General features: G+C 51.0%; 3 protein-coding genes across 3 annotated transcripts; 1 reads left to right on the top strand and 2 right to left on the bottom strand.

Moving 5' to 3' along the window:
• Nucleotides 1-1,705: 1,705 nt before the first annotated feature.
• On the bottom strand, nt 1,706-4,587 carry BJY04DRAFT_9537 (uncharacterized protein). Its single transcript, XM_073721362.1, has 2 exons — nt 4,387-4,587; nt 1,706-4,296 (listed from the first exon to the last, which is right to left on the bottom strand). The coding sequence occupies exons 1-2, from the start codon at nt 4,426-4,428 to the stop codon at nt 1,924-1,926; spliced, it is 2,415 nt and encodes an 804-aa protein (XP_073574329.1). The 5' UTR covers nt 4,429-4,587; the 3' UTR covers nt 1,706-1,923.
• A 4,810-nt stretch (nt 4,588-9,397) lies between these two features.
• Nucleotides 9,398-12,102, top strand: BJY04DRAFT_9363 (patatin-like phospholipase domain-containing protein). The gene is made up of 3 exons (XM_073721330.1): nt 9,398-11,123; nt 11,170-12,044; nt 12,096-12,102. Exons 1-2 carry the CDS (start codon nt 9,696-9,698, stop codon nt 11,944-11,946), a joined length of 2,205 nt encoding a protein of 734 aa, XP_073574328.1. The 5' UTR covers nt 9,398-9,695; the 3' UTR covers nt 11,947-12,044; nt 12,096-12,102.
• A 716-nt stretch (nt 12,103-12,818) lies between these two features.
• On the bottom strand, nt 12,819-16,425 carry BJY04DRAFT_225696 (uncharacterized protein; the record flags this gene model as incomplete). The annotated part of the gene is made up of 5 exons (XM_073718257.1): nt 15,992-16,425; nt 14,922-15,939; nt 14,111-14,876; nt 13,849-14,061; nt 12,819-13,780 (listed from the first exon to the last, which is right to left on the bottom strand). Exons 1-5 carry the CDS (start codon nt 16,288-16,290, stop codon nt 12,819-12,821), a joined length of 3,258 nt encoding a protein of 1,085 aa, XP_073574327.1. The 5' UTR covers nt 16,291-16,425.
• Nucleotides 16,426-16,669: the final 244 nt, after the last annotated feature.

Here is a 16,669-nt window from a genome sequence, read left to right as displayed (position 1 = left end):
AGAGAGGGGTGCGAAGTTTGCTTACCAAATGAGATCTGGTGAAGTCGAGGTCGAGGAGGCGGAAGCAGGCCGAATGGCCTAGAGGGGCGAGAGGAGGAAGACTCTGGCGATGAGGTCGAAAGCTGCGCGAGATGAGGAAATTCAAAAATTCAGACACCACCTTCGATGATGAGGCGCGTAGATAACAACGACAAGTGATGCGGCTCCGGACGACGGCGACTGGATGTTGAGGACTAGAAGGTCTCGGTCGGTCGTGGGGGAAAAGGGAGGAAAAAGTGGCAGACGAATCGGCGGCAAGATTTGTTGTGTTGTTGAGGTCAGGGGAGAAAAGAGAAGCAGAGATCTTTTGAGGAGCAGAGATGCCTGGAGGAGCAAAGCTTTGTGAGGCAAGGTTCTAGGGAAAAAAAGACGCTGGTGGCGCGAGTAGTGGAGGAAAAGTACAGGGAAGATTGGAAGAGGAAGAAGAAGAGTGGAAGGGGATGTGGATGGATGATGGAAGGCAATCAAGGGATTCTTCTGTGTTTGTCGAACAGCAAAGGTAGTTAATTCAGACTGCAGATAGATGTACGCACGGTTGAAAGAGATCTGAGCAACAGGATGAGCTACTACTGGAGATGAGACTGAGAATGGAAGCAGTAGAAAAGCGACCGAAGCAAAAGCCGGAGGAGAGCAGTGCAGCAGCAATTCTTCTTGCTTGTTGATGATTTCAGCTGAGAAAAACTTGCCGGCGATGAAGAGCGCGCCCTTGTATGCTGTTTACCGCCGGTACAGGATAGGGAGGATTGATTGGGTTGTTGAGAAGGCGGTGAGGATTAACTGAGGTGCTAAAAATAAAATAACTGTAATTAATACTACTCTAATACTCTAATCTTACTGCTAGTACTACAACCGTCTACAGGCGATAGATATATGGATTGTGCCCAACATTTGATCTATCTATCTCTCTTATCACGATGGCATTTCATCCATCCCATTCCCGCCTCTTGATGGCCAAACTCTTTCCATGAGATCAACGTTTACTTCCCCGCCATTACGATGGGTCAACTGCAAGGAGTCACTCACCTCCAGCTAGTTAACTCCTTACTCTACCGAATCATGGAGATCACTGCGTCCAACACACATTGCATTATTGTCAGTGTAGAACATGATGGTCGCTCATAACAACGTCTCATGCATTAAGCCCGAAATTCGTCATAACTCTGGGCCAAATATCCGAAAGCCTCAAGGACAGAATTCCGCCCAACTAAACAACAAAAACATTATACAATCCTGTAGCAATGGCTGCAATCAATGATATCTCCGCGTGCATCGAATCTTCATCAAGGTAATCATTAGAAGAGGATGGGAAAGGCCTTCAAAACGAACCAGGCAAAATAGAGTATCAGTGTACCCTTCACCCCAAGAAATTCAACAAGAGGAATCTCAAAATAAAAAAAGAAAAGAAAAGAGAAAAAAGCGAAAAGCGAAAAGCGAAAAGCACAGATCATCCCATAAACGCCGTCCACGCCGATGGTCTTTCGCCAATAAAATACAAGCTCTCTAAAACAGTGGTCACACAACGTCTCGTCGAAGGTGCCGGATATAGTGGAGTAAGGTGGTAAAAAGGTAGGTGTAAAACAGGGAGGAGGGCGAAGAAGGGAAGTCGGAGGAATCAATGAACAAGAGTTCAAACATCTGTTCCGCGAACTTCAAAGATCACATAACGCCCTTGACGAAGCGGTTCGACAAGTCATTTCGTTATATTATTCGAGATAGTCGATTATTGCAGAAATTGAAACCGCGGCGCAGCTTGGAAATTGATCAAAGCAGAAAGAGCACTTTTGTCTAAAGGTTTCTCTTTTGATTTGGGTGTATGGTGTGGCCCATCAACAAATAATGCGAGGTAGAAGAGAAAGAAGAGCGAAGGGATGAAGAGAACCACCCTCAAACGATCGGATGGCCGCCACTGAGTATAGGTTGGCTGCTGGCCCGGGTCAAGGACTCGGGAGACAACCGGGATGATTCGCTGATATTGGTGCCGGCACGAGGAACGGCAATGTTCATTTGCGGAGGATTCCAAGAGTGGTCTCGCAGCGCCGCGAGGAAGCTACTGCCCAGCTCCTGTTGGAGGGCTGCGAGTTGGTGTTTCTGAAAGTCACCATCGACGCCCCATTCGAGACCCTGAAGGGTGCGTTGCAAAAGGAGGATGTCATTCGGGGAAACTCCGTTGTCTTTGTCGTGGTTGACTGTTTCCAGAATTGGGGGATTGAAGGATCCGGCCTGGGGACCACCATCAGATTTCCATTGAGTGTCCGTAGGCGACGAAACAAACGGATCAACAGGTAACTGCAGATCTTGGGCAGGAAGGACGGAAGGTACCACCGCACCTAAATCTCTATCGCCATCAACGGAGGGCGCTCCGGATGGGTCAATAATCCTTCTCCTGTGACTTTTCCTCTTGCGGTTCGTCCCGACGCCGTGGTCGTCTATCAGGTGTTCTACCTGGCTCATGTCGGTATTATGTTCCAACCGAACTGCAGCCCCGGGGGCAGCAGGCAGAGGTTTGCAGACAAGCATCGATTGGTCGGCAGCTGCCGATCGGATGACGGGAACAAGTTCTGGTTCCGCAGCTCTCTCGACTAGCTGCTTCCGTTCACTGTATCCCGGACCTGAGCCGTCAATGATGATATCTTCTGAATATCCAGGAGTACGCCGGAACAGGTTGAATATGGTAATGCGGTAGTTGGGGTGCGTCTTCACAAAAGGATTGCCCGCCACCCAAATCTCCCGTATCTCAGGCAGACTGGTCAACCGGGCAATCTCTGTGGGGTCGGAAAGTTTGTTGTCGCGAAGGTCCAACCGCTCCAGGGACAGCAGCCGTTCAACGCCGGCAAGCGAACGAAGGCGGTTGGCCCGCAGGTTGAGGGCGGTTATCGCAGGAAGGGGGCTGCGAGACAACGAATGAAGAGAGTCGATCATGCAGTTGGAAAGGTTCAAAGCCCTCAATGATACCAGAGTAGCGAGACTGTCAGGAACCTCGGTAAATAGATTGGCTGAGAGGTCTAGCGAATGCAAAGTATTGGCGACAGGGGCTAAGCCGGCTGCAGAGACCGAAGTCAAAGAATTGTCAGCGAGCCCCAAATGCCGGAGGAAACGCCATTTGGATGGCGGAAGCACTGTTGCTAGGAGGTTTGAAGAGCTTCCTGTCCGGTAGCCAGAGTTCTCACTCGAGTTGGAGCTTCCAGACCCAGTTCGTCTTATCCGCGAGGAGTGGCCGCGGTTGTGGCGATACGTGGAATGCTTCGAGCCGCTTGGGCGCGAGGGAGAAACGCTTCCAGCACGAGGACGGGGTTTCGCTCCCTCCGATGCTAGCCTAATCATGGATACAGCCTGGGGGCTAGCACTGGACCCAAGGGCGGTATCTGCCACCGGGGAGCCGGGCGCAGAGAGAGAACCGCTGGGTTCATGTCTGCCGACCGGCTGAGGGTTGGTGTTTCCACCCCACCCTAGCACAGGGGAATTTTGATGCTTTGAAGACCGCCGGCGGCGTTTGTCAATATCGTCTAGCACAATCCCGGTCAATAAGTCGGCCGGATCTTCAATGTTGGCCCTTTTCAAAGTCAAGGTCCGCAGTTGTTCAGAAAGTCGGTCCCAGCCGAAGAATGAACGGAAGTCTATATCAATAATCTCTAACGCGCTCAAGTTCTTGAAGGAATGTAGAGGAACGGCGGTATCAAATGGAAATTCTTCGTAGCCGCTGATCAGGCGGGCGCGACGGTCGGGGGCGAGGCGTAAACAGGGAATTTTGGTGAAAGCCGAGTATAGGTATTTGATATCGGCCTCTAAAGCGGCCTTGGCCTTTTCGGATTTGGAGGAGGAATCCTTGGACCCCAACCCGAATGAAGACCAGAGAGTACTCATACCAGACATGACACTACGGACACTAGACACAGAGTGAATCGAGTCTCTGTCACCTTTTGACCTTTGAGGCTTATTCAGGAAAGACACGTAGGACTGCGACGCGTCTGCATGGATGTTCTCAAGTCTAACATTCATGGGGCCCACGGCGATAGGGATTTCTTCGAATTGGGAAAGGAGGTAGAAGAGGTGGTGAGGGGTGAGGGTGAGTTTCGCCGGTTTAACGCTCTGTGAAGTAAATTTCAGTGCCCCGAAGGACAAGGCCGCGGCGAGGGTAGAGGAGGTCGAGCCCGAAGAAGAGCTCGACTGTGTTGTGAGGCCATTCTTGGTCGGTTGGCGCTTTAGCTGAAGGGCATTTGCAAGCGCCTTTTCGTGGGTTCGTACGAAACTAGCAAGGTTCTAGCGAGGAACTCAGTGTCAGCAGGCCGGTTTGTCGTGTAGTCGTAACAATGGAGCAAGGATTGCCCCGCCAGGCATAGAAATGCTAACCTTGATGAAGAGCTGTCCATCGGCGGTGTTCAGCTTCTCCATTACGGAAAGTATATTGCCTCTCAAGACAAGGTTCAATTTGGGTGAACTCTGGAGAACAACGCTCAGGCACTCGTAGGGTAGGAAAGGCAAGTCGACATCTTGCTGGCAAGAAACGGTGGACAAGAGAAGCGCTGTCTAATCTGGCAAGGATAGTGGATCAGTCCTGAGGCATTCGAAGATATAATAAGTGCTTGTAGAGAAGCGAAAGGAGAACAGGTTTTGTCGGGTCGAGAGAGAAATCAACAGTATACTGAATGGGCTATTTCAAGGTTCTCAAACATAGCGGGAATGACAATCAACAAAGACCCAGTAAATTCCAATGAAAAACAGTGCCGCGAGAACAATCCAATGGCATTTAGTATCATACCTGGGCAAGGACGACGAAAGAAAGGGAATGAAAGGAAATGAAACCCAAGTCTTCCTTGTCTGCGCGACCAAAAGGTTGTCGCCTGGACAAACCCAACAGAAACAGAGAGAGAGGAGGGGATGAGGTTGAATGCGACTCCAAAAATAGGAGAAGATAGGAGGAGGGACGGGAGAGAAGAAAAAACGAACTGGGGGGAGCTAGTGATAGTAATATGCAAGACTCGCAGAGTGGCGCTTGGACGAGGAGCGGAATGAGCGAGGATGAGAGGATGGAGGAGGGAGGGGTGGATAAGGATGTGCGCGGGAGCAGTGACCAGTGTGAGGGACTGAGGGTATCAGCCAGTGATCAATCAGCTGAGAAATTGTGCTATCAACGCCCGGGCTAAATCGCCTAGCTGCTCTTGGAGCTGAGGTAAAAAAAAAAAAGAAAAAGGAAAAAGGAAAAAGCTGACAGAGGGAAAAGAGGCGCGCTGAAATGTGAAAAAGAAAAGAACGAAGATAGTAGTAGTTAGGAGGAAGAATACGAGAGACGCTCTTACCTGAGGACGAGAGTACCTTGAAAGAAGTGAGTAGGTGGTTATGTCGAGGATGAGGAAAGAGCAGTTCAGTTGTGGTAACAATAATCTCTACTCCGTAGTGAGGGGAGATTCAATCAATAAATTAGCATTTCCATGGGTCGTGTTATCTCTGTTAGACTGCTGTCAGTCATGATAATACTCTATCGTACGGTACTGGTGGAGACTCCTCTACATTGAATGCTTCTATCTGCTGCGAGGAGTCGACCCAGAGAACTAGATACTTGGAACTTGCTTGCTCTACTGCTGACCTTTAAGACCTTCCCTTGGAATGTCTCTACCACGTCTGAGGTTGAAACAAGTCGAACAATGATCAATTGACCTCCCAGGCTACCTATCGAACTCTGTTACCCCGTGGTACAGATGGTAACCATGGGAAAGACGGAAGAGCCGAATTTAGCTTGTCAACAAGAGTCAGTCAGTCATTCCTCTGCCGTCCCTTTCAGAAGCAGTCCGTGCCGGCTCTTAGCGGCGGGGTGATCTTCTACTTTCCCAGAGAGAAAACACATCCCTTTCTGAACCTTGGTCGCCTCAGATATTTGAGGTTTCAGGGCAAACATCTCAACCTTGGAAGCCACCTGCACGCTCAGTAGAGTGGAGTTCCAAGTCGACTTCGGATCCCTTGACACGGCTATTCCGATCGCTGAGGATTAGGGACAATATTACGGACTTCTGATGCAGATGAGACCAGGAGCTAAGAAGAAACGGACATCTGTCCTCCCTCCTCATAGGCAGGAGACTTTTCAGTCACAGCCACCGATATAGGCGTCAGTCGGCCCGGTCATGGGAAGTGATTGGGTGGTGGGGTCTTATTATGTACACTCATCCAGCGTGCAGCTGATGGACTGCAGCGATAGCCACTATCGTCTTAGTGCCTTCTTCGCGTCCTCTGAACGAGTCCAAGCGCCCTTCGGCCTGCTGCCTCTCGGACGAATCCCAACCCCGGCTCAAACACCTGCATCGCGCTTTTCCTCGAGCGGCTCCAGGCGAAGGATTCGTTGCATCAGAAGGAAATACTCGATCCCGGGCGGGGTTCAACCACCAGATGCACCAACAGTATCTCGCAAAATATGCGCTTCAGAATGACCATACATGAGTCCGGCGCATCGTCTCCCATCCGAAAGGCGACACACTGCAGTACAAGATCGGTGCCAAGACCAGGGCGCTTATTTTGATTCACCTTCTATACAGATGGCTACTCCTGATAACCTCAAAACCTGACATTTACATTCCGAATGACGCTGATGGTTTTTGATCTTCATCCCCATCAGACCATCCATACCGAAAAAAGTAATCTCGGGAGGCTCAAGTGGAGTCACTATGGGCACGGTGTTCCTTAGGCCCTCTTCAGCCTTGATCTTGATTGATAATGGCATCTGATGACCATCGCAAAGGCAAAGCCTTCAACATTAATCAGGATCCGCCCGGTCAGCATAGCTGAGATACGGCTCATGACGAAGCCATCACTGCTGCCATCAGAAGTCGCAGCACGTCTCCGCAACCGGGCCCGCGATGCTATATTTGCAGTCACACCGCTTCCTCCGAGCCGTCAGTCTGTCACACCACATTCTTTTTTAGCTTTCTCACCCCTCCTCCTCAAACCGATCTCCGTGATACCTTCTATCATTCGATGCGCGTTTCACGGTTCAAGCCCACCCTTCTCAAAATTGGCATACCTTCTTGTCCTGATGATCACCCTCCTCGGTCAGAATAGCCGGATTGGCTCATGCTTCGGCTGAATGGTGGTGATTTTGACAAGCCTCGTGTTGGCTGGGATGCCCCTCCTTCAAGGAACGTGAGCGAGCGCGGCCTTGCCGACAATGAGCGAGACAGGACATAAGCAATATATGAGAAAGAAAGATACACATTCGATTTCATACTGGAGGAACATGAGTCTGACATTGAGCCCTGATAAACAGGATCACGACCATGATGTCTTGAACTAATATACCCCTTACATCGTCTCACAGTTTCTGATATTCTCCGATCACAACATTTCAACGGGAGTGTTTCCGCCGGAGGTTGCCAACATTCTACGAGCACGTTTCTGTCTTGACCCCGCTCTCACCGACCTTCCATCTGATATCGTGAACATGGACTTGGTCCGTGCAGAGAGGGAAAAAGAATCCATCCCTGTCGGATCGCGGGGAGTACAGACATGCAAGCCCCAACACTGACTTCTTTCAACCACTCCTCTACATGTAGACGCGCGACACTCGTTCCGGCTGCGATCCAGCTGCAGATGGCTTCTTGTTCGCCTCGGTAGCGTAGCTTCCATGTCAAGTTGATTCATCTTCCTTCTGCTGTCGGCCGCTTCCAGTAAGAACGAGCGTAGGTTGGCCACAGGTGATTGATATCCATCCACAACTGTTATTGAACCAAGGCGTTAGTCTACCCTCTTCTGGTATAACTCCGAATTTCTCTCCATCCACAGAACATCTGCGATCCATGTTCGACGTGAATGGTGGACATCCTTGATAGATCGACACTACTGGAGACGCGAAAGCTTGCAACTTCTGACTCGCTGCCACTCAAGGCCATGTTGTCTTAGAATGGTGGTTATGCGATTGCGGATCTACCAACTAGAGATTCCCTCTCCTTCTCCTTCCTACTTTGGAGCGTCTTTCACGAACATGGTAACCACCTACGTCTTTGTCTTAGTGCCACAGGTGGTCCGAAAAGCAGGGTCATGTAGAGGACCACGATCTACTCGGAGTAGACATATGCAGAGTATATGCGATGCAACCACCGTTAAGGCCATGTCCAACTGTTATAACCCATGAGGTTGCCCGTACCCCGTCCCGACGCAGTCTGTGCGCCGAATTCCTCCAGTCCGCGACGCAATCCCAGGCTTCACATCACCAAAAATGTTGGTGGCGGACATTATCTTTTGTATGACCGGCGCATCTGAGAGGTTGGGCTGAGCAATGAGCCCGCCGATTGAGACTGCTACAAGTCAAACACCAGGATTGCGGGGTATCCCTGCAAAGATGCATCCCTATCGCACTCAAAAGAATTCTCACATCCCCTGTCGTGAAGATGCCCCTCATCCTTGGATGATTGACCGTCTTTTCATCGCAACGCCAACCGTCCCGACCTGGTGGTGATTGGACGGGAGAAAGGCAACCGACTAATGAAGTCGCAGGCATAAAATGATTTGCAGCTAGTCAGTACTCGGAGTAGTGACTGGGGATGATCCTGGCTAGCGACGCTGGAAAGCGAGCGCTGCAGTCTGCAAGCTTGCAACCCGCCTCTGTTACATCTGAAGGAGCACTAATAACACCGCTAGCACTGCTTTAGGTTCCCTTGATTCTCGGGCGCTTGGTCCCCAGCCTTCAATCATGATGCAATTTGGCTGCTCTTGGAGAAGAACTGTGGTCCTTGGGACAGATTGCTTTTTCTTTCTGGAGACTTGCTATCTCCAATGACACTGCTCGTCCCTACAATGTCTACTCAACTCCATACAAGTCAACAAACAACACCACATACCGCAGAATGGCAACAACAGCACAACCCCGCGATTGAGGAATGCAAGCGAGGTCACTCCCAGGGTCAATATTTTTTTTACTCGCGCGGTAGCCGCCTTGTTTCACCATTTCTTCCAAACCCTGGGTCGAGTCAACGGTCAATATCGCGAACCGCCACTGCAGTCTTGGAAGTGTCAGAGGTACAACTGTCATCATGCACCACTTCAAGTAGAGGGTGTTGCCTAAAGCATCCTTCTGCATGACGGTTAAGTTGGTTCCATGTCGCTCGGAGCCGATTGAAACACAACGCCACACCAGTCAGAGGACGTCCTGCATACATACTCCGGAGACTTACTCTCCGCTATTCATCCATAAAGCACGAAACCGATTGTCTTGGTGGTGAGTACCAGTCAATATGCATGCATGGTACAAAGAATTCGACGCGCAGGGCTCCAATACTCCGTCGACTTGGCACAAGACCCCTCTATCTCGCCTCACACGGGATGGAGTTGCACCGTAGTAGACTAGTAGTAGTAGATGATGGGCTTGATAAGTGGTCTGATTGGCAGTGAAATCGGCTGCTGATCATCAACCTGGGGTGGAGTCGAAGGACCCGCCTCATGATCGTTATCAAGAACCCCTCCTCATCTCTCTCGGCTTCATCCACGTGACCGAGAACGGCCGGTAAGAATGTTAATCCGCCAGGCACCACGCTAGCCCCGATCCAGACAGTGGAGCGGAATCGAGGTCCTGAGGCGGTGACCCGTGACGTCGATGTCATCAGTCCATCCGCATCACTTTCGCCTTGCTACAGCTTGCATCACAACATCATGAGTATCCCAAGAACAACCCGATAACAATGGAGAAATCCACAGCTAGAGACCTCTACAGCCCTAGCTCCCTTCCCGATCATGACACAGAGTTTATCAACCCCGATGACCTCCGCCAATTTGAAAAGGCCCTGACCGACCAAGATGCTGACCCGCTCATCGCCCTGAACGACTGGCGTCCAGTCTACCAACGAGTCCGAGGGCGGCGCGGGCGCAAGAAACGTGCACCGCGACGGACGACCGATGAGACAAGAGAAGGTGTCCTGTACACTGTCCTGAAATGGCCATTCCTATTTATCGTTCTGGGCTGGATTACGTTTCTGGGCGTTGGATATGCGCTCACGCGGATTTATATCTTTCTGTACGAGCAGTGGGTGACGTGGAGAGGAAAGCGGGAGAGTTTGCGCAGGGAGCTTTACAAGCATGATAACTACGGCGATTGGCTGAAATCCGCGCAGGCGTTGGATGAGTACCTGGGGAATCAGAGATGGAAGAAGGTGGACGAGTACGCGTACTACGATCATTTGACGATACGGAAGTTGAGCAGACAACTCAAAACGGTCCGAGCACAGGTTGAGAAGGAAATTGAAAGTGGGAATGACGACAACGCAGTGGTGATTGAGGAGCTGTGCAACCTGTTGGAAGCTTGCGTTAAGAATAATTTCGCTGGAGTTGAGAACCCTCGGCTTTACAGTGAAGCGTATTCGGGGACGAAAGACCTTGTTCAGGAGTATATCGACGAGGTACATGCTTGCATCAAAGCTATCTCGGAGGCGCGCCAGGCCAAGGACGAAGACAAATACAACCACTTCAAGCATTTGGACACGAATTTTGGACGGACTGCACTGTGCTTATCTGGGGGTGCAACTTTCGCGTACTACCATTTTGGTGTTGTTCGAGCGCTCCTCGACAACGAGGTTCTCCCGAGCATCATTACGGGGACGTCAGGCGGGGCGCTTGTGGCTGCTTTAGTCGGTACAAGGACGGACGAAGAGCTGAAACAGCTGCTGGTACCTGCTCTAGCGCACCGAATAAGAGCGTGTTCTGAAAATATCACAACTTGGTCAAGGCGCTGGTGGCGGACAGGTGCTCGCTTTGATACGATGGACTGGGCTCGTCAATGCAGCTGGTTCTGCAGGGGTTCCACCACGTTTCGCGAGGCATACGAGCGCACAGGGCGTATATTGAATGTGTCATGCGTGCCATCTGATCCCCATTCGCCGACGATCTTGGCCAACTACCTGACGTCGCCTAATTGCGTCATCTGGAGCGCAGTACTTGCATCTGCGGCGGTTCCTGGGATTCTCAATCCAGTTGTGCTAATGACCAAGAAACGGGACGGAACCCTAGCTCCATACTCTTTCGGCCACAAATGGAAGGATGGCAGTTTGCGCACAGACATCCCTATCAAAGCTCTGAATCTCCACTTTAACGTCAACTTTACCATCGTCTCGCAGGTGAGCTTACCCCAGAATTTGTTTGAGCCATCTCTAACCTCTCTAGGTAAACCCGCACATCAATCTCTTCTTCTTCAGCTCCCGCGGCTCCGTCGGCCGCCCAGTCACCCACCGCAAAGGACGCGGATGGCGCGGCGGCTTCCTCGGGTCTGCAATAGAACAGTACATCAAGCTCGACATGAACAAATGGCTGCGCGTCCTGCGCCATCTCGAACTCCTCCCCCGCCCCATGGGTCAAGACTGGTCCGAAATCTGGCTGCAGAAATTCAGCGGCACAGTGACTATCTGGCCCAAGACCGTGCCTTCAGACTTCTATCATATTCTCTCAGATCCCAGCCCGGAACGGCTCGCGCGTATGCTCCGCACGGGTCAACAGAGTACCTTCCCCAAGATTCAATTCATCAAGAACCGCCTGAAAATCGAACTCGCCATCTCGGAGGGCCTTCAGCGGCTCTGCCCGCCCGGAACTTCCAGTACATTCCCCAATCAACAGCCCTTTTCACTTGTAGATACAGACATCGAGGTAGACGGCCAAGACCACGACCACGACCACGACCATGACTCCCGAGAAGATCGTCTCGACAATAATCTTCCCGAACGGAAAAGATCACATCATAGATACAACTTCTCAGATACATCTGACGCTGTCGTCTCTGCGGAATCGAGCTCCGTGGACGATGACGATATGGTGCATCTACGGAGACCGAAGTCTGGTGAGGGGGGTAGGAGAGGGAGTGTCTCGAGCATATTCAACTTTGAGGAGATGAGGAGGCAGTCGGCGGTTTTCTTTGATGATCCTGATGCTTACAGGGATGGGAGTTAATTACAAGAGCCACTTATTTTGTTTTAGATTGTGTATCATAAAGGGTGGTGGGGTGCGGTATCCGACTTGGGTTCGACTCACCTTTTGATTCAATGTTTGCCATTAGCGTGTTAGTTGGATTATTCATTTGAAGGAGTTCTTTATCCTACCATTGTGTTTGGTTTGATCTGGTTTGATCCCGCTAGGAGTAGATCGGGCGAGTGCCACTACGGCAGAAACGTTAGACCTGTGTGTAATCAAAAATATATAGATACCCGATAATCACTTCCCTTCCTCTGCTTCCAAGATCCAACCATTCCAACAAATGAACCTATTTCCCACCCTCGCCTCCAAATAAATCGCTATTACACAATCCTGCATATTGGAGTCACCGTTTCCATTTCCATCAGCATCGACTCGGCATACTCGGCGTTGTACCTGGATCACCGGAAGTATGAGCTGGCGTGGCGCCATGACTCCGCAATGGAACGATGATCCCCGCTACCTCCCACGTCATACTGCATGAGACTTAAAAGGATCAGACTGTGAGGAGATGTGGCACGGCTGGCACGGTGCAGGTGAGCTTGGCTATGCCGCTAAGTACATAGTATGGTTTCCTACATACGTAGTGTTTGGTCACTGGTGGTGGTATGGAGATGAGACTGGTTTTTGAGGGGACGACGGGCGGAGTATTTTGGGTGGCGAGATGTTTTCTCTCTCCTGTTCTACTTTTTTCGAAAATGGAATTGGGTTTAGGTTGGAGTTATGGATGTAGGTGAAACTCGGTGGATTAGTATTTGGTATTTGATGTTGATTATTGGCAGGGTGGATGGTTGATGGGAGTAGGTTAAGTTTTGTAGTTACGCAACACAGACACAACCTTGACCTCGAATTTAGATAACAAGCCAATTTGCTGTAACACCGTGCGCTGACTCGAAGTCGCCGTTGAGCGCATACATTGACTGCAAAGCGACAGCTGCTTCGCGGGAGAAATCCTCGACAAGGCCCGGTGTTGTTGTCGTTGTAGTTGCCACGCCGAGTATAGCCGGGTCGACGTCGACGTTCTCCTCACTACCAGCACCAACATCAAGCATTGGTGTATCGGTATCTTCGTAGACACTGTTGTTGGTTGCTTGTTCTGAAACTGCAACTCCTTCCGCTCTCGCTTGAGCTTGTATCTTCACCCCCAACTCAAGAACGCGGTTATACCCCTCAACAGCGAGATGCGCAAGACCGAGGGTATGCCAGACTCGCGCGAAATTGTACTCCATCTCTTGCCGCTCGATAAGCGGGCTTCCCTCGCGCTCTCTGACTCGTCGGTACTCGTGCATGAAGGAGAGACCCTGCATGACGTGGTAGTGCCGGTTTTCGGACTGCCGTTTCATACTATGATGGATATAACATAATGCAATAGAGAGTAAAACGACTGGATGTTTGTCATCAAGCGCGTAAGCACGAAAGAAATAGTTCAGCGCTGGGTAGAAACTGTTCCCCGAGTAAAGGATATGGCCGTACAGAACTAGAAGAGCGATATCAAGTTCTTCGGCGGGGATCGCTTCGCCCGTTTCGTCTCTTGTGGATAGCGCCGCGCGCTCTTTATAGACCGACTCGCGGATTGCTTTGTTTGGTTTCCCCCCTGTTATATTGTCTGGGAGAGTAAAGTCGATTGCTTTGATCTGGCGCAGCATGAATTTCATGAGGGGGGAGGAGTGGAAGAGCGAGCGGTGCGGGTCGCCAGAGATGCAGCTGAGCATCGCGAAGAGTCGGTAGGTGTCGGTGACGAACTGGTATTCTTTAATGAACCAGCGGGCTTCGTTGGCGAGGGTTTCTTCGTCTTGGACGCGGAGGGCGCAGGCTGGTATTATGTTAGTTGCTGTTGTCTACTGATTGGGTAGTTGGCTGGAAACAATGAGGGGGACTTACTGAACCAGCAGACGTGGATTAGGCGGGTGCTGGTCTTGGAATGGTACCAGATACTGGCGTAGGATGCGGCGCCGAGGGTGTCGTATGCTTCTACGGGCTCGTTTTGGCCTGCGACTGCAAGAGCGTATTGCAAGAAGAGGTCGAGCCATTCGTCGAACGTAATGCCGTGGTAGTCTGTTGGAATTGTATCCTGGAATGTCTCCTCGGTTGGGCCTGGGAAGAGTTAGTAGAGCTCCCAGGTGAATTATAGCGTTCTTCATACCTAAGGTCTCCTGCAGACGACCCGCCATCTCTTGCATCTCATCGAGAAAGGTCTTCTTGCCCGATTTGCTGGTATACCCAAGGAAGGCCATGCTGCGTATAGTCGGATAGAAGACCCTATTCGCCCGAAACTCGCGCAGCAGAGCATCGGCGATATCCAACCAGTCTTCAATGCCGTCAGCATCGTCTGATTCGAGTTTGGGTTCCAGCTGCAACAGCTTCTTATAAAGAAACTGGATATTCTCGGTCCTGTCCGAATCACTTCCGAGAACACCTGTAGTGGCAGCACCGCGAGACGTGCTAGGTTCGTCCACGGGCTCCGCGGCCATATCAACCGACCTAAACTCCTTCGCAAGTTCCTCAAGCCGTGTGTCTTTCCGTCTGCGGTTACTCCTGGTCTCCTGTCGTCCTAACATAACAGCCTCGTTGACATATTTCAGCGCCTGCTCTGCCATTCCGATGCCTTCGTAGAGCTTGGCGAGTTGCACTCGACACTGGATGTGTTTTGGGTCATTATCTGCGACGATCCGGTAGCAGTTTTCCGCCCCGTCGAGGTCTCCGAGGAGCCTGCAGCAGTCACCCATGGCCATGTAGAAACCGGCGTCCGCGTATTCGTTGGTTTCTTGGATTGGTTTGTAGAAGCGAAGGGCTTCCTCAAGTAGGTCGGCATCTTTGAGCGCGTCTGCGGCTTCACGAAAGAGGTCACCATAATCGTGGAGTAAAGCACCTTCTGAGGTGTCTTCTGGCCTTAGCCAGTAGAAGTGATGCTGCGAATGTTAGAGGCAATGTATAAGGAGTTTAAGCGTACTCACAAGCGCCTCATCAAGTTGCTCGTAGCCCAGCTTTAGACGGAAAAGGCCCATCTTGATGCGAAACTCAAGTGGTAACCCTGAACCGTACGATTCCAGTGGCCACCGTTTTGGGACATATCCATCCGCTTTAATCCTTCGAGGGAAGTCATTATCGTCCCACTCGCGGTCGTCTTCATCAAAATCGTTCCACATGGTATCATCCTTGCGCCCTAAGAGCCACCTCGAGACCGCCTTTGCAGCCTTGAGCCCCTCACTATGCTGTCCAGATAAGGCATATAGCTCGATGTAGATGTTGGCATCGGACCAGGTGAATTGTGGCGTTCGCTCCGGCTCTTTTAACATGTAGTGCTGGACACTCTCCGACCAATGGTCGACGGGTTTTTGATACTCGTTCTGGTCGGTGTAAACGTCTGTAAGGAGCCGAAGCGCCCTGATATTGTGCGGAAGCTCTGCGAGAAGCTTCTCATACTCCGCCACGGCTCGCCCTTTATGACCCAGTTCTCGGTAAATGGCAGCCCTCTGGAAGCGTGTATTGTGATTCAGAGGTTCAATATCAAGTGCACGACTGTAGCAGTAAACAACGTCGTTCAACGCATATTGCCTGTCTTCGCCGGCCTGTTCCAAGATCATTCTAGCCACCTTCAGCCATACACCAGAGTCTCTTGGCCTAGTGTGGGCACCACTGAAAAGCGCGGTTACAGCCTTCTCCTTTTCTCCTTGAGCCAGAAAGATTTCAGAAAGCAGGGAGTGCGCAGCAAACATCTCGGGATTGATATGTATAGCACGTGTCACCAATTCAGTGGCGCGTGCATAGTCTCCGTCAATAAAGGCTGAGGTTGCTTCGGAGTGTAGAAGCTTGAACTCCGGGCTGGGTTCGATGGGTTTTCGGGGACCTCTCTTGATCCCTTTACCACCGCGCGCGCCATATCGACCGGAGAATCGACCACCTCGACGACGTCTCCTGGAAAAGTCTTCATCTTCGCCAGAGCCTTCATTGCCATCTGAGAGGTCTTCTTCACTGTAGTATCTGTTAGCATAGAGTACACTGGTTGTCTGAATTCGGTACTGACGATGATTCTTCCGAAGACAGTGAGTATAACGATTCATCAGACTCAGCGAGCCCCAGCTGACCCTTATCAACTCCAGTCAGCTCCTCATCGGTAGCAGTCTGATCAAGTCCATGAGTATCATTTCCGGTAAAAAGGCCCTTGTACAGACGCGGGTCTATGACGGATTGTAGGGGGGTATCGGTCGTGGGAGCTGGCTGACTCCCTTGCCATGGATAGTGAATGGTTTCATCAATGTCAGGATAGGCGATCTTCCCGAGAGGAGAGCTCTGATCGGGGATATCGTCGTCGGGGTAGTCCATGTTTGCTTGTTATCATGGTACCGAAGGGCTCTGTTTGGAGAGCATTATCGACAACGCGAGAGCATGAAGAAACGTCAATGTCCTACCCAGCCGCGCACTACTCCAAGTGACGAAGAAGAACAGACCATAGAATAGGTATTGTTACTGGATGAAGCTGGAGAGGAGGTCACAGTTCCCAATGCGGACAAGCGTGTGTCCCGAGTTTTCTGCATTCCGGTCATGGCTGACTCAGCACATGCATAAAGTTTATACAGGGTAGAAAACCAGTCTCGGCTCGAGTCTGCAGGACAGTGGAATCTTGTTTCTTCAGCAGTTCTGGCTGAGTCTCGCTCCTCTTCGCTTCCTCCTCTTCATCATCGTCCCCTCCATTCCCACCTTC

The sequence above is a fragment of the Aspergillus karnatakaensis genome (assembly GCF_047715665.1).
Source record: "Aspergillus karnatakaensis strain CBS 102800 unplaced genomic scaffold BJY04scaffold_10, whole genome shotgun sequence".
In the NCBI taxonomy this organism is placed as follows: Eukaryota; Fungi; Ascomycota; class Eurotiomycetes; order Eurotiales; family Aspergillaceae; genus Aspergillus; species Aspergillus karnatakaensis.
This window is presented reverse-complemented; position numbering and strand designations above follow the sequence as displayed.

Excerpts from the sequence above, each read along its gene's own strand:
- BJY04DRAFT_9537 (XM_073721362.1), bottom strand. The coding sequence starts at position 4,428 with ATGGAGAAGCTGAACACCGCCGATGGACAGCTCTTCATCAAG. Across the intron at positions 4,297-4,386 it reads ATGGACAGCTCTTCATCAAG|AACCTTGCTAGTTTCGTACG; the intron begins GTTAGCATTTCT and ends GTTCCTCGCTAG.
- BJY04DRAFT_9363 (XM_073721330.1), top strand. The coding sequence starts at position 9,696 with ATGGAGAAATCCACAGCTAGAGACCTCTACAGCCCTAGCTCCCTTCCC. Across the intron at positions 11,124-11,169 it reads ACTTTACCATCGTCTCGCAG|GTAAACCCGCACATCAATCT; the intron begins GTGAGCTTACCC and ends TAACCTCTCTAG.